Source organism: Nicotiana tomentosiformis, chromosome 11 (assembly GCF_000390325.3).
Source record: "Nicotiana tomentosiformis chromosome 11, ASM39032v3, whole genome shotgun sequence".
Lineage (NCBI taxonomy): Eukaryota > Viridiplantae > Streptophyta > Magnoliopsida > Solanales > Solanaceae > Nicotiana > Nicotiana tomentosiformis.
Window position 1 is genome coordinate 1,372,045 of NC_090822.1, and position 16,794 is coordinate 1,388,838.

General features: G+C 33.5%; 2 protein-coding genes across 2 annotated transcripts; both read right to left on the reverse strand.

The window, feature by feature from the left end:
* Window positions 1-528: 528 nt before the first annotated feature.
* LOC104111087 (protein DETOXIFICATION 16-like) lies at window positions 529-4,865 on the reverse strand. The gene is made up of 8 exons (XM_009620689.4): window positions 4,168-4,865; window positions 2,483-3,027; window positions 2,181-2,267; window positions 2,045-2,101; window positions 1,715-1,953; window positions 1,142-1,260; window positions 977-1,063; window positions 529-783 (listed from the first exon to the last, which is right to left on the reverse strand). The coding sequence occupies exons 1-8, from the start codon at window positions 4,423-4,425 to the stop codon at window positions 742-744; spliced, it is 1,434 nt and encodes a 477-aa protein (XP_009618984.1). The 5' UTR covers window positions 4,426-4,865; the 3' UTR covers window positions 529-741.
* Window positions 4,866-7,109: 2,244 nt separating this feature from the next.
* On the reverse strand, window positions 7,110-10,039 carry LOC104111088 (kaempferol 3-O-beta-D-galactosyltransferase-like). The gene is made up of 2 exons (XM_009620690.4): window positions 9,021-10,039; window positions 7,110-8,080 (listed from the first exon to the last, which is right to left on the reverse strand). Exons 1-2 carry the CDS (start codon window positions 9,499-9,501, stop codon window positions 7,203-7,205), a joined length of 1,359 nt encoding a protein of 452 aa, XP_009618985.1. The 5' UTR covers window positions 9,502-10,039; the 3' UTR covers window positions 7,110-7,202.
* Between the last annotated feature and the right edge of the window lie 6,755 nt (window positions 10,040-16,794).

A 16,794-nucleotide genomic window follows, 5' to 3' on the forward strand; every position in this document is an offset into this window, starting at 1 on the left:
CGGCGAGCAAGCAAATTCTAACACAAATGGCATCCAAACAACTTAAATATGAGCAAATATAAGGACCGGTCAAAGGGTGAAGCAACTGAAGCAGGTGCTTTAGGCCCTATAATTTTGGGGGGCTCAAATTTTCCTAATAGATATTTAAGTTTATTATATTTTATTAATTATATAGTATTTCGAAGGAGAAAATCTGGATTTTCAATAATAAAAAAGAAAGATGAAACTATTGAGCATAAATTGGGAAACATAATAGTCATTTTGGGTATCACTCTCTAGGCCATAGTATATAAACTATATTTGAGGGAGAGAACCAAATCATTGTCGTTAGATCAAAGAACTATGGGCGGAGGACGTGCAATAAAATTCAGCATGATCAAATGATGAACAAAGCGAAAATCATAGTTTGTTCAAAACTGGTCGAAGTTGTTTTCTGCACAATTTTCTGTACTCTTGGCAAATCCTCACATCATAAGTTATTTTTGAAATTGAGTTAATACCATGTTCATGTTCTTAACACATAAATCATTGAACACAAGTATGGTTGATTATATTATTGAACAATGAATTCAAGAAAATTACATAAGCTTCAAATATCAAAAGGAAAAGAGAACTCTTTTAGATTTGTGTCTAGTGTGATGGATTCTACCAAGAAAAGTTAGATGAACTTGTGAGCATCTTGCCATATTGTTTGGATATTAACTCTTTCTCTGCATGTCAAATATCATTCTGTATTTTCTTCTATGCTAGCTCTGAAGTCACCCTATCAACTGCCTTCTTTGCCTACAAACTCATAGAAGACTTGCATTATTACTATATTTCATACAACTCAAGGAAATCAAAAATTTCTGATCTATTTTGAGACATAATATAATTACAAATATGATATACGGCGTAATCTTTAACCTGAGCTGGTAACAGGATTCAAAGAATCTTAACCGAGTTACCCAAGGGTCATATGAAAACACAAATTTACCTCTTTTTCCCAATTTGTCAGCAGAGTAACTATTAAAAGAAGTAGAGCTTGTGCAAAGACGGCAAGAGTGATTCCCGACCAAAGTCCCTGAAAAAACCATATCATAAGTTTTTCGACTAGTTCCAAAGCCAGAAATGCCAAGAAATGAGAAGCTTGAGGGAATACCTTTCCACCAAAATGGTAGACAAAAGCTAATATAACACCAGCAGGTATTCCGAAAAGGTAATAAGCTCCCAAGTTAACAACTGCCCCTATATTTTGCCAGCCACAACCTCTTGCAATACCTGAATTTTGGTACGCGATAAGGTCATCTGGTCATTTTACTGAATTTTGTCCTTCAAAAAGATACTAGCATCTTAGGAATATATTGAAGAAACATTGTTTAAATGTCTAACAGAGGCGGATATAGCATATAGTTGACGGGTTCAACTGAACTCAGCATTTTCAACACATAATAGATCCACATGTGAAAAATCACTAAAATTTCAAAAGATAATTAACCATAACCTCAAAAGTATAATAGGTTCGACCATAAGAACCTAAACGTTGAATCCATCAAATTTAAATCATGGATCCGCCTCTTATGTCTAAGCGGAATAATTGCAAAATTGCTTCTCAATTTCGATTTGGCTAATATTCTGATATAGTCTAAAGCCTTGCTTTAACAAACCAAGAAACATAGTTCAGATTCTTGAAACATAGCAATGGGAATTTTGTGTATTATAAGTTTGGACAAACCTGAAAGTACAGATTGAATACCATCTAAAAAATGGGATCCTGCTATCAAGACTAGCATTTTTGCTACATATCCCACTACTTCTTCCTCAGTGCTATAACAATAGCCCCACAGTTTACGAACCGAAATCAAAATTATTGCTGCAATAGTGCCTTCTGTAGCCACCAAGAATACTGCTGTGCAAGCTGCTAAACGAGCTGCTTGAGGTCGTCCAGCGCCTAGTTCATTCGAAACTCTTACGCTGAGGAAAAACACAGCGTATACAAACTAGTGAAGAAGAATATATAAAGGAAAATGTAACTGAATGAGGTTTAAAGATGTTAGCGACTCACCTCGTGGCACCACTTAGTCCTAGAGGTATCATATACACCATCCAACATGTATTAAGACTGAAATATTTCAAACATTATTAACTTATTGATGAAATAACATATTCAGGTTGATATTAGCATGTTTGAGAAGTCCAACCTGATAGAAAGAACTGAGGTCTCTAGCTTTGGATTTGGAAGAAGTCCAGACAACAGAACCATTATTTCGTAAGACCAAATCTCTAAGCTGTCATTAAAAGTAAAATGGTATGATTCATTTGATCATTATGTAAAGACGAATCGAAGATATAAATTTGATGAATTTAACCTTCATGTTGAAATTTTTGTGATTTTTTTCATATATATCTATTCTTGCAAAAATACTGCTTTCAGTTGAACCCGTTGGTTATATATTACATCCACGTCTATTGAATATGTGTATATATAGACTAAGAACACTACCAGAACATAGCAGCTGAAGGAATGGCAAGTCTTATATATTTCCAAGTATCTTGAAATGCCTCGTTTGAAAATCCGGTCCAAGTGCTTTTGCAGGAAGGCGATATTCTGACATATACAGCTAACAACAAGAAATTAATCCAGTAGGATATCGCGTTAGCCAAAGCAGCACCTTTGTTGCCTAGGCCAGATTTAAATACCAGAATCCAACAACTGAATAAATGCAGCAAAGTAGTTATTCCGGTACTGAGCATCATAGGTAGCACAATGTTTTGGGCTTGTAGAAATCTAATTTGACACTGGAGAAGCCCGTACGCGAAGATAGTTGGAATCATAAAGCGCGCATAAGATCCTGCTTCGGCTGCTATTTCCGGATCTTGTCCCAATAATACAAGAATGTGTTCTGCATTAGCCCAAATGAAGGTAAGTGGAACACTGACCAGTAGAAGAACAAACATTGCCCTTTGCATATGGATACCAAGTATATAATACTGCTTTGCACCATATGATTGCCCACATAAAGTGTCCAATGCATTTGCCATTCCCATCTGCCAGCAAGACACAGTTCAAAATGTACAAATGATAAAACCACCCTTTAAGTTGGTATCAAATAACTAAAGAGGTAAGTTTTATGAACTCCAGTAACAAACCAAAACCTCCCTACATGTCTCCAAGGGGATGGCTCAGGATTACATAACACGTGTTTGTGGACTGTAGAAGGCTGCTCTGTTTATTAGTCGAGGTGCGTGCAAATTGGCCTAGACACAACTGTTATTAAGGAAAAGAAGGCATCTAGTACAAGCACGTTCAATTTTCTTAGTGTATTTTGAAGGATCTACATAGTGCTCTTACTAACGCTCTTCGACACAGCGCATTAAGGTAAATGAACAGTTCATGTAGCATTTATCAAACAACCATTTAATCATGAGCTTAAACTAGTGAAACAGGTATTTCTTGACCTTTGTGTTTTTCCTAGTTATCTACTTGTCTCATGCTATAGAATCAAAACTCAGGAACTATTGCAGAAGTTTATTTGAGTACACAAAAGGGTTTAACTTCTACACACTAGCAAATAGGGGCGAAGCTAGTAAGAGGGAAGGGGGTTCAATTGAATCCCCTTCATCAAAAATGATACGATGCAAATAGAGTAAAAGATAGAATTCTTTGGTTATATATAAACTGCCGAATCTTGTTAATATAAGGAAAATTTTTAGTATAGAAGTAAAGGGGGTTCAAAAGTTACTTAGAACACAAGTTCAAATGTCGGCTATCAGAGGCGGACGTAGGATTTTAGTTCTATGGGTTCAGCATTTAAAGTTATGGGTTCATATCTACTATTTTTTGCAATTTTAGTAATTATTTACACATAAATTTGTGCTCTACGTCGAAAGTTCCAGTTTCAGTTGGACCCTGTGCTGCATCCGCCCTTGCCGGCTATGACATTCTAGTATTTTTTTTTTTAATTCCCTTATATAAATTCTTGGTTCCACCATCGCTAACAGTGAAAAAGATATTTACAATATCATGTCATGGTAAAGGTAATTAAATGTAAAGTTAGGCTAGTAACCTTTTACAACAAGTTAAATTATACTAATAAGATAAAAATTCATTTACACTGCCATAGTATCCAAGAAATTTATGGAAAATGAAAGTAAGAAACACTATAAACTTGAAAAATCAAGACTAACCAACAAGCTGAGACCAGTAACAGAGGCAAAGGAAGTAGCCATAGAAGCACCAGAAAGAGCTAATTCTCCAAGATGTCCCACAAACATTACAGATATAACTTGTAAGGCAAATAGTGAAAAATTGACTGACATAAGTGGCCCTGCTAATACCAACAGCTTCTTCACTTCTGCAAAAATCTCATCACTTCTTCTCCTTTTCTTACACTCTTCTTTTTCAGTTTCTACAATCAATGGCCACTCAAGATTTTGTGTATCCATTTTCCTCTCTCAAAATTTCCCTCCACAAAGCAAATATTGGCTAAAAATATACAAAATGGAAAGGGGTATCAAAAAGCAAAGAATCATCTTGTCCACTGTGCATGTCTTGGAACATGAAGATTTTAAAAAGATATTAAATGAAACAACCCAAGGGTTAGCCTTAATTTACACACTTTTTATTGGATCAGTTAACTTTATACACTAAGGGGTCGTTTGGCACATTGAATAAGAATAAGGGATTAACTTTATCCGATTTGTTTGTTTTGGTATATTAGTTAATCCCGGAATAATTTTTACGCTAAAATTGTGGGATTAGCTATAACATAAAAGTTGGGATAACGGATCATATGGGACATGGCATATCATGGGATCCCCATTGTACCAAATGACCTCTAACAATGAGAAGAATACTCTCTCTCGCAACTTATTTGATTGATTACAAAAAAATAAATTTTAAAACTTCTGAAATTTATGTAAAGAAGGCATAGACATTTGTGTGGCTGTATAGGAGTGCTACATTATCTTGTAATTTAACTTGTTGTGATAAGTTGTATGCCTTATTTTTCACGTACTATTTCCACGTATTATAGACAATAGGTGTAGCCGTTTTTGGGTGACCTGATAGTAAAACATCCTTCTACACCGTTAGTATATATAAATGTTAAAATCTTTTTAATTGGCAGTTCATATCCTAGTTTAATTTTGTAGGCATATAAATTTTATTGGAATTAAATCCGTAAAATAATTGGGACTATATCTTAAATTCAAGATATATTAGTTCAAATAAATTTATTGGGCTAATATAATTGGATTAATTATAAGTCCAATACATATGGATTAAATAAATAGGTCTAAATTTATTGGGCTAGCTCATTTAATTGGGTTAAAGTGATGATTCCAATTCATTAAGCCCAAAATGTCATTTTTCTAGAGGTCCCAGTTTGGTGCCACGTGTCAAATAGTGTGGCACGCCAAGTCAAACGAAAGAGCTAATAGGATCGTGCCACGTGTCAAAATGACAAGGCATGCCAAGCCAAATTAAAAAAGGCAATGAAATTGCGCCACGTGTGCAAGTGACATGTTCTGACTAATCAAATGCGTCATTGTCACACTTCAATTTGATTGGTCGGAAAGAGTTTATTCTTATCGTAACTCTTCCTTTCCACAACTATAAATAGGGGTCTTCATAACCCATAAAAGACACCAGAAGTTATAACAAGAAGCAAGAGAGAGCTCGCGGATCAAACGCCACAAATTTTTCCACAAGTTTCAAGCTTCAAACAATCAAGTTCAAGTTCAAAAAATCAAGTTCAAGCTCAAGAACGAAGAACAAATCAAGATTTAAGGAGTACGAGTTCAAATCAAAGTCTGTGCTAGTTGAATCCAAGATCATCGTTCGTGGCAACAAATATAGATTCAAGATCAAGCTCAAAGGCCCTTGAATTTATTTACTATTGGAAAGAAGAATCAGAAGATTCATAGAGATTGTAGCACTCAAATATTTAAAATAAAATACTACGATTGTTACAATATTTTTCGATCTTGATTTTATTTTCTCGACGCAAATTTATCGTCTACAAACTTATCAGATACACTACAAGATAAATACATATAACCGCCTATAATAACTATGGTTAGTAACACAAAAATAAGTCGGGTCACTTATTACTAACATATTCTTCTTTTCAACATAAATATTAAAATAGCTTGGGGAACTTTTAAGTGCATTGTATTCCTTATGGATTCCACAACTGGAGAGGAAAATTTGTATAATCTATGCAAAGATTTGGAGACATATCTTATATCAACTTGAACCTTGTGAGTGTGGCTCAAATAAGAGCATAATTTAAAGTTTTGGAATCAAATATGGTTGGCCCAAAATATCATAAATGTATACTTTATATTAATTTATTTTAACCAAAAAGGTTTAGGCAGTGGCTAGGCCACCTTCTCCGCTTTATCTCATTATTTTCTCCCCAAATTCCTCTTACGACCCATCCCATAAATATTGTTAATTTACTTTCCAAGGGTATTATCTTCTTCTTTGTAAGTAGCTTTTAATTATATTAGCAACTAAGTCCACTGACCAAACGAGTTAAAGGCCTCATCACTCATATGCAAGTTCAACCTCCTATTGATTAAAGACTCCTTTTCAAGACCTACATTTGTAAAGAAAAAGGAAAAAAAATCTTGGCAATAGTTAGTCTATATATGTTGTTTACAAACAAAAGTAAGAAAATTCATGGAAATCAAGCATAGCTTTGTACACAAGTATTTGAAGCAATGAGGCAAGGCAATGAAGGAGAGTCTTGATACAGCGGTAAAGTGCTAAGACCGCAAATGCAGGTAAGGGATTTTAAGAACTCATTTTCAAGGCTAGAAGCCTGAATCGAATGGTCCTTCAACTTTCATTTGATTCCGATTGCCGGCACTTGAGTGCACCCAAACAGCTTTCTCTGCCGTGTGTACTGCAAAACATTGCAGAGACGGGATGAAAAGTCTTTTGTGAGAAGAAATGGTAGGTGTGCAACAATCGCTATTGATAGTTCCCGGCTAGGAGGACGTTTGTGGGGGGGGGGAGGAGGGGGCATGCTCTATGTCTAGAATGAAATGGACATATGAGTGAGTTGTTGTATCACGCTTTTCAATATAATGCCTGATCAATTAAGATCGATAAGCATTGATGAATCAAGAGAAATAATGATAAATTAAAATGGGATTAATTTATTACAAACACATAGTAATAAATCATTGAATTTCCTTTCAAGGGGATAATTTCAATTGCTAGAGGTGATAATCTCAACCAATTTCTTGAAATTTTCAGTTGAACTCCCACTTGGTCCAACAGCCTTAAGAGCAAGATCTTTATACATACCAATTTGTTGCTTCAATTCTTCTCTATTTTTTGATAAAACCAAGTCAAGTGCAACCATTGTACCGCTTTTAGTAAAAAACCCACCTTCAATTTTCACTCCAATTTTCCACACTTTCTCAACCATCCAAGAATTCAAGTGATGATCTCCAAAAAATGGCCTACAAATTATTGGCACACCAGAAGCTATACTTTCCAAAACAGAATTCCAACCACTATGATTTATAAAAACCCCAATTGAACTATGTTCAAGAACTTGTACTTGTGGGGCCCATGGTACAATTTTACCATATTCACTTGTATTTTCCAAAAACCCTTTTGGAAAATGTGTTATAAAATCATCTTTAATTGACCAAAGAAAAGGTGTTTTGCTTTCTTCAAGTGCTTCAGCCATAGATTTTAACTCAATAGGTGGTGGTGTTGCAACTGTGCCAAATCCAATATAAGCCACAGAATTTGGTTCTTGATTATCTAGCCATTTAATACAACCATTTTTGTCTATAATATTTGCTGAGGGTGGTGGGGAGGTTAAGTTAAAAGGACCAACATTGAGAAAATTCTTGAATTTGGACTTGAGATTTTCAACAATTGGAGGGTCTAATTCTTCAAAGGAATTTATTGGTAAGGCATTGGCTTTTGTTATGGTTTTGCCCATTTTGTGAAGCATTTGAGAAAATGATGATTCTAAATCTCCAAATATAACTCCACTAGGCAAATCACCAAGCCTTAATTCAGAAAATCCAGGAATGAATTTCAGAATTTCATCTTCACGTCCAGCAATTCCTGTGAAGAAATTAATCTTTTGGTTATACGTAAATATAATACTTCATAATAAATAAACAGAATATAACAACAATAACTACGTTTCAATTTCAAATAAGTTTCTCATGCAATAATCATCATGTAATAATTTTTGCCCCGATCTAATCCATACATTAGATGCAAGCAGGGGCGGAGCTAGAGAGCGAGTTACGGGTTCGGCCGAACTCAGTAATTTTAGTTCCAACACTATATTTGTTTAATAAAATTTATTAAACATGTATAAATTATTAATTTAAAATCAGTAACTTAAAAATAATTAGAATCCTGAACCCATAAGTTTTAAATCCTGGCTCCGCCTATGAATGCAAAGGCAGAGAAGAAAGTTGAGCTACGGGTTCGGCGAACCCAGTAACTTTTGCTTAAACAGTGTGTTTGTGTTAAAAAAATTCAATAAATATATATACTTGAAATAGTCTTTCTAAAATTCGGAACTCATAAAGTTTAAATCTTGATTCCGTCTCTGATCAGATGTTCACCATTCTTCAAGCAAATATAGTGTAACTATATCAAAATTCTTAAAATAATGAAACTACTCACTATTAAAATCTATAGGAAAAGTCATACTATAAAGAACGGAGAAAGTAAATCTATCCTAGTTAAGTATTTTCTTCACCTAAATTTGTTTTTCTCTTACCCCAAGTTTAGTCGTCAACATGAAAAGACTCAAAAAAATGCTGTACGAAACATCTCACATTTATGCAGGATTCGAGAAAGGGCCGCATTCCAAGGATATGATGTAAGCAACCTACATCAGTAATTGATGCCATGGCTCGAACCCATAAATCACAAGAAGATAACTTCATGTTTCTATATTTTCTCCATTATTGATTATTAATTACTTTTTATTTATATATTCGTATATTTACTACAACAACAACAACAACAACAAAAGAAAATATACCTTGAACCCCAACATTTTCTCTAATAAAATCAGTGTAAATATGAACGGACAGTGATCCTGCCGCAGAAGTCCAAACAGGAATCCAATCAACGCCTAATTCCTCCGCAACCTCACCGGAAAACCATATAAACGCATCCGCGATAACGCACGTAATTTTTTTCCCCGTTTCATCCTCAGCAGCTGTTATAGCATTCTGAAAATTATTTTTCGCGGATTTAAAAAACAGCCCTATAAGCTCCTCAATTCCCCCTCCTCCGATCGTGTACCCCTCGGGTACGCCATCGGAAATATCAAAGGGCTTAAGGTTGGTACAATGTGGATTGGTTTGGTCGGAGAAAATTGAAGAATTTGATTTAGATGTGTTGAAAAATGTGAATGTCACATTAGGTAATGCATTTGCTAGCCTTTGGACAAGTCCAAGTAAAAGGCCAGCATGTGTTGCAAAAGGGAATGCTAGAACAGCAACATGATAATTGGACATTTTTTTGGAGAAAGAATGAAAATATGGATTGAGTGAAGATTTGAATGTAAGTTCATTTTTGTTGTAAAAGAAGTTTGTTTAGTTATATAGGTAACATGTGGAATAATCATAGCCTAGTGACTTCTATAATTGATGATATAAAAGATGCTTTCAAACCGGAGCCTTTATCGTTTATTTTAGTGGTTGCAATTTTGTCTTACTATAGTAATATTTAGATTTATATTTTCATTCTATTGAAAAAAGTTTCTCCTTTTCTATCTTTCTCTCCCCTATTTTTCACGAGTTCAACACGTTAAAAAGAATAACAACAACAAACTTAGTAAAAGCTCACAAGTGAGGTCTTAAGAGGATAATATGTACGCAGATCTTACTTCTATCTTATAAAGATAGAGAAATTATTTCTGATAAACCCTCGGTTCAAAAAAAGTGAAAAAGAAACAATAAGAAAATAATAGTAACAAAAAGATAATATGAAAATGGAAACAAATGGCACGTCGTATAATAACAACGATATAGGAAAAATATTTCAGAACTCTCTCTGAGTCTTTTTCTCTCTTAACTATCTTGTTAAGAGAGAAAAAGAATGAGGAAGTTTCATAACTGTCCAGTATTTAATAAAATATTACAAAATCTTAATAGCATTAATGAATTAACAAAAGTAGCAGCAAAAGATTTACATTCCAATCCATAACGGAATTATAGACCATGAATCACGCTTGTACCAATCCTTTCCTATTTTATAGCTAATAAAAATTATTCTCCTCTTTTGGCCCAAATGATTTATTCCAATTTAAAACCTAGCAAAAATAATACTTTTCGGTATAAAATCTACAACTTTGTCTATATTATACAAACTATTTATTTATTTGTTTCCCTTATACATCATGTATATACACACAGGAAATGTAAGGTTATATATGTGGTATATGGACATTATAAATCATGCATGCTTATTCACTTATATATGGTAAAATCTACCATAAACCACTTATGGTATAATAAAAAATCTTAGGGATATCATATGTATAATTAACAATAACGTATAATTTTAGAATAAATTAGGTATGTTATTTGTAATACTCTATATATTGACTTATTTTCTGCTTCAAGTATATTTATGTATATATGTAGGATAAATTATACCACTTATATATTTATTTGTACATTATATATATTCTAAAAATATAAAAGACATATATAAATTATGTATATTTAAGAAAAAAATATTTTTACATGTGGTATATCATCTCCACTAATCATCATGGCTGAGTAAATCATCTTTTTCGTAACAAATTCTGCAACCCCACACCACTTAACTTAATTCTGAGCTCCATAAACTAAAATATACAATCAAACAAAATTAAATAGAACAGCTAATGGATTAGATGGTAACGAGAGATGAGCCATAACTCATCATTATGGATTAAAAATATGGGTACAACTACACCAAGCTTCTTTCTCTTAAGGCAATAAAGACATTGTTCAAATTCTATATTTATTTATTTTTTAAAATTATTTAATATTTATAAATTATTTATTTAAAATTCAATAATTTAGAAAATTTAGAATTTCACGCCCATAACTTCCAACTTTTAGTTAACTCTTTGTCACAGGATACCCCAAAACAAACCAAAACATAAAATAAAGATAACAGCATTCAATATGCATCTTTGTCAGCCAACTACCATAATTTTTCACAAACACCTACCAAATATTTACTACTACACAGAAAAATAGGACAACATATATACATGAACATTTTCCCATTAAACTACTACCATGTTTGACCAAACTTTTAAAATCAGCTTATTTTGAAAAGTACTTTTTAGAAAAGTACATTTATTGAAAAGCAGTTTGTGCTTGACTAATTATATGATATTTGACCAAGTTTTTAGAAGGAAAAAAGTGCTTTTGAGTAGAAGCAGAAACAGTTTTTAAGGAGAAAAAAATAGCTTCTTTACAAAAGTACTTTTTTGAAAACACTTTTTAAGGCCAAACACTAATTGATACTTAAAAATACTTTTTAATTTAATTAGTCAAACACAAACTTAATTTGAAAAGTATTTTAGAGCAGTAATTAGTATTTGGTCAAACATTTAAAAGTGAGTTTAAATATATTTTTATCAAAAATGCTTTTAAAAAAAATACTTTTAGGAATAAACTATTTTTTCTGCTTTTAAAAAAATATTTTTGCCTCTACTCAAAAACACTTTTTTTTTCTTCTAAAAACTTGGTCAAACACATTAACTTTTAAAAATAAAATAAAAAAAATTGTCGGCAATAACAAAAAAAGTAATTTTGGCCAAAAAGAAAACTTGGCCAAACAGGCTATAAATTTGACCAGTGGTATACAAAATCTAATTTGTCGAGCAATTTTAGACAATCTTGATAGCCTAGAAATTCAAACTTCAAAAATATGATTTTGCCTTTCAAGTTCGTCACAATCCGATATTAACTAATTGATGATTTCAATTGCTCGATTTGAGAACTTATTTTTAATAAAAAAAAATCTTAAGCTATTTTTTAACGGTAAAGGGCCAAATATACCCCTCTACTTTCGAAAATGGTCTAAGAATACCATTCGTTATACTATTGGGTTATCTACACCCCTGCCGTCATAATTTGGGTTCAAATATACCTCTCATTTAAACGGAGGGACATGTGTCATCGTCTTGTTGGTCAATTATAAATATCTTCTAATTAATTAAAAAGATTCATTACCCATACACGAAACATAATTTTTTTTTTTGTAAAAACTGAAAAAAACTGAAATTATTTTTACTAAAAATTGAAAAAAATAAAAAATAAAAAATTTTCAGTTTTTACAAAAAAACTGCCTTAGAAAAAACTGAAAACTATTCTCTAAAACAATGTTTTTGAAAAAACTGGAAAAACAAAAGCTGAAAATCAATTTTCTAAAGTAATATTTTTTGTAAAAACTGGAAAAAACTGAAATATTTTTTACTAAAAACTGAAAAAAACTAAAATATTTTTTTTTCCAGTCTTTACAAAAAAAACTTCTTGAAAAAAAACTGAAAAATATTTTCTAAAATAATATTTTTGTAAAAACTGAAAAAAAAACTAAAAAGTAATTTTCTAAAGCAATGTTTTTGTAAAAACTGAAAAAACAAATATTTTCTTTTTTTACAGTTTTTAGTTAAAAATATTTCAGTTTTTAATTGCTTTAGAAAATTGCTTTTTAGTTTTTACACAAAAAACTGGAAAAAATAATATTTTCGTTTTTTCAGTTTTTAGTAAAAAGTTTTTTTAGTTTTTTTCAGTTTTTACAAAAAAATATATATATTTTTCGGGTATGGGTAATGGGTCTTTTTAATTAATTATGAGATATTTATAATTGACCAACAAGACGGTGACACGTGTCCCTCCGTTTAAATGAGGAGTATATTTGAACCCAAAGTATGACTGCAGGCGTATAGATAACCCAATAGTATAACGAGGGGTATTATTAGACCATTTTCGAAAGTAGAGAAGTATATTTAGCCGTTTGCCGATTTTTTAATCACATTATTCTTACCCTTTCAAGTTTAGACAGATGAAGAATCTTCTATTCATATTCATCGGTGACAAAGGAATAATCTAATGGGGTTTATGGATTTATCTAAGTTAATTTATGAGCTAATTAATGAAAGATAATTTTTGTTATCGAAAACGGACTGTTGTGAGCTAATTAATAAAAGGATATTATTATTTTTTCCCGGATGATGAACAAACACCTAATTTATGTAACAACCTTCTTTTAGTGTGTATAAAAAAGAATGACATGTTTTTTATTTAAAAATATATTTTTAAACTTTTTATTTTATACTTAATGACATGATTTTGTAGCAACACAAATGTCATGGCATATTTAAGACAACAAGTTATAAGTGTCTTTTTTTTTAGTTAAACTCCGTGTGCAATTAAATTGATTCATATAAAATGAAAGGGGAACATTATTTAGCTTAACCAAAAAACAATTACCTCATCTACTAAGTTTGCATATATCATAGGTAACTATTCCCCCTTCCTATTTTCGTTGTTCACTTTGATGCAGGAGTGAAATACGAAAATGACATTGTATAGCCGCTCTCAAAATAATAGTTGGAAAAAATATATATTTACATTATGTATGTTATACAAAAATTATATAAATTTTAAACACTTTTTCGGCTATCGAATATAAATAATTTTTGATGCGGACTAAAAGTGATAATACCCCGCGTGAAATCGAGCCGAGTTAATCAGATTGGATCGGGCAGCTATGGTTGGGTTATATTTGTTGACGGGTTAATGGGTATTATTTGGGCTGGCCTATGTTCAGTCTCTTTATTAGCTTTTGTTCTTTTCACTCCCTTTCAAGCCCACTTTGACCAGTCCCCAACCCACATCCTCAACAAAAAATTGCAGTAATATGATACTTTTTGGGGCGTCTTTAACATTTGATCCCCGTTTGCTTGATGGTCAGAATTTCAAGGTTAAAAGTTAAACGTGTTGTCCATGGGCCAAGCAAGGGCCAACACTTTTTAAACTTAAAGTTCTGCCCATGGAGCAAGCGAGAACAAAATTCAAGATCGCCCACTTTGAGAATTGTTTGTATACTTCATCCTCCTCAAGAGGCAAGGGGTTAGGCTAGTTAGGTTCAATTTTTTTCATAAAAGACCAACCCATAACCCGCCCGCCTGAAGGAGGCAGACTAGGTGTACTAATAGCGCGAGCTAGCCATATTTTAGTCTAATTGAAAAATAACAACTATAAGTGGAGTTCCAAGTCTAAATTTCACAAGTGAAATTTCATGACAATATTCTAGAGTTTTAACTGCAAAATTTGAAACTTCATGACTATAGCTATTTTTCAATTATAGAAAATTTGAAATTCAAAATGGCTATTTGTGAATTTTATCCGCTAGGTGACCACCCATGGGAACTGAGCTGTACCGACCTGACCCTTTTTTCACTCACAAAAATACCATTTTCTTCGCATCATACACAAGGGAAGTTAGCACCGCAAATGAAAGGACAAACTAACAAAATACTCTATAATTGACAAGGTAAAAAAGAATGCGAAAAACTTGATGGAATATTGGACTTGCGTCGAATAACCCCAATTCAATGCACATCCCCTACTATAACCAGAGAAAATGGAATGCATTTCACTACAAATAAGCTTGGACGGATCAAATAAGTTTGGACTCAAACTGTCACCTCTAATTTTATCCGATAGGTGGGCCACCTCTTAGGAGTTGAGCTAGCTATACCCGGCCCGATCCCTTTTTCACTCGCAAAAATACCATTTTCTTTGCATCATAAACAAGGGAAGTTAGCATCAATGTTGCAAATGAAAGGACAAAACAAAATATTAGAAATGTAGTACTCCTATAATTGACAAGGTGAAAATAAATGCGAAAAACTTGATGAAATATTGCACTTGGTTATTGTATAGGCCAAATTCCGCCCTAAAATATTTAGGGTAATACATCATTAAGGATAGAATCAGTCGAGGTCGGCTAGGGGATAGCGAGGTTCATGGTAAAGAAGGCAGTAATGGCCGAGGTCGAGCATCCTTGACGGGACAACAACGGCTAGTTTTTGAAATAGGATATCAAAGAGAATATTCTAGTGAATATTCTCTATACTTGTACTATTAGAGTTTGTTAGAGATATGTCTCAAATAAATAGGAAAAGAAATGGAGGAAAAAGGGCATGTAATGTTCATTTGATGAGAACACTTTTTAGAAGAATATTCTCTCTCTCTTGTAAAGATACAAAGATTACCTTTTTATCAAGATTCTTGCCCATATTATTCCACATCTTTCCACCAGATTCGAGGATTATTCAAGCAAACCTTGGATTTATTTGTCATTCATCATTGTCAAGAGGAACATTCGTCCAATCCATAATTTATTGGGTGAATCATTCCTATTATTTACATAAATGTCATTTATTATTATTTACTGCTAGTTACACCACTATTGTTGTTCATTCTTTATGAAAGTTTTGTGCTTATCATTGTCAATGTTTCACCAGATCAGTCCCATCACACGCACGTTTTTAAGATTTGCATCTAGAGTTATTATCTTTAACTAAATTTAACTCATTATTACATAAATATAATGGTTTAACCGAAAAGTCAAACTTTTTGGTCAAACAATTTGGCGCCGTATGTGGGGATTTTCTAGTTAAGTCTTTTAGTTTCTTCTAGATCTACAATCGACACTGGTTACTAACGTAAAAACAATAAATATACAAAAACAAGATCCTTTTTCTCTCTGCATGCATAGATCTAATATGGCAGGTAACAGAGAAGAAAGAACAAGAATAATGAGTGACCTCCTAACCAACCTCATAAACATTATCCACGAAAGCTCTAAAATAGTGGACGAGTACACGACGCCCAATGCCTCTCCTAGGCAAGGTGGATCACCCTCTCCCCACTGCAGCATCACAAAATCTCTTGGTAAGATAGCCTCCACATCCGTGGGAGAGGAGGCACCACCGACGATAAAGAAGTTCCTTGATGCATGGCTAACTGATACACTGATCAGTGTTCTCCAAAAGCCCGTTCGGGTTGCGGCCACATAAAACGTGAGAACCTGTATTATGCCACCAGTAGACGAGCAACATAATCAACTTCCTCCTCCTCCCACGACGACATGTATTACTCACAATGTTGTTAACAATGCAGGTGACAACGCTTTCACGACCATTCTGAAAAGGATGGAAGAAATTGAAAATGAGAACAAGGCACTTCGGGACCAAATAAGATAACACCAAGAAAGGGTCGATAAAATACCGGGCGCTCCTAAGCTATTGCCGAAGAGAGATGTCGGTCGGTTCATCGAGCAGTCGTACACTGATAGTGCTGCCCCACATGCCATACCAAAGATCTTTGAAATGCCGCCATATCTGAAATATACGATGGTACAACTGACCCCAAAGATCGTGTAACCCACTACGTCACCGCCGTGAAAGGAAATGACCTCGCCAAGGAACAAGTATCTTATATTATGCTAAAGAAATTCGGCGAAACCCTCATGGGAGGCGCGTTAACCTGGCATTCACAATTGCCTGCACGTTCCATTGAAACCTTCAAGGAAATGACCGATAAGTTCGTAACGGCCCATGTCGGGACCAAGAAAGCCGAGGCAAGAGTAAACGACATCTTTGCTATTAAACCGTCTCCGGGAGAAGGGTTGAAGGACTTCCTCGCCCGTTTCAACCGAGTTAGAATGACCTTGCCAAATGTATCGGAAGGAATGGCCGCAGCATCTTTTCAAAACGGGTTGAACAGAAATGG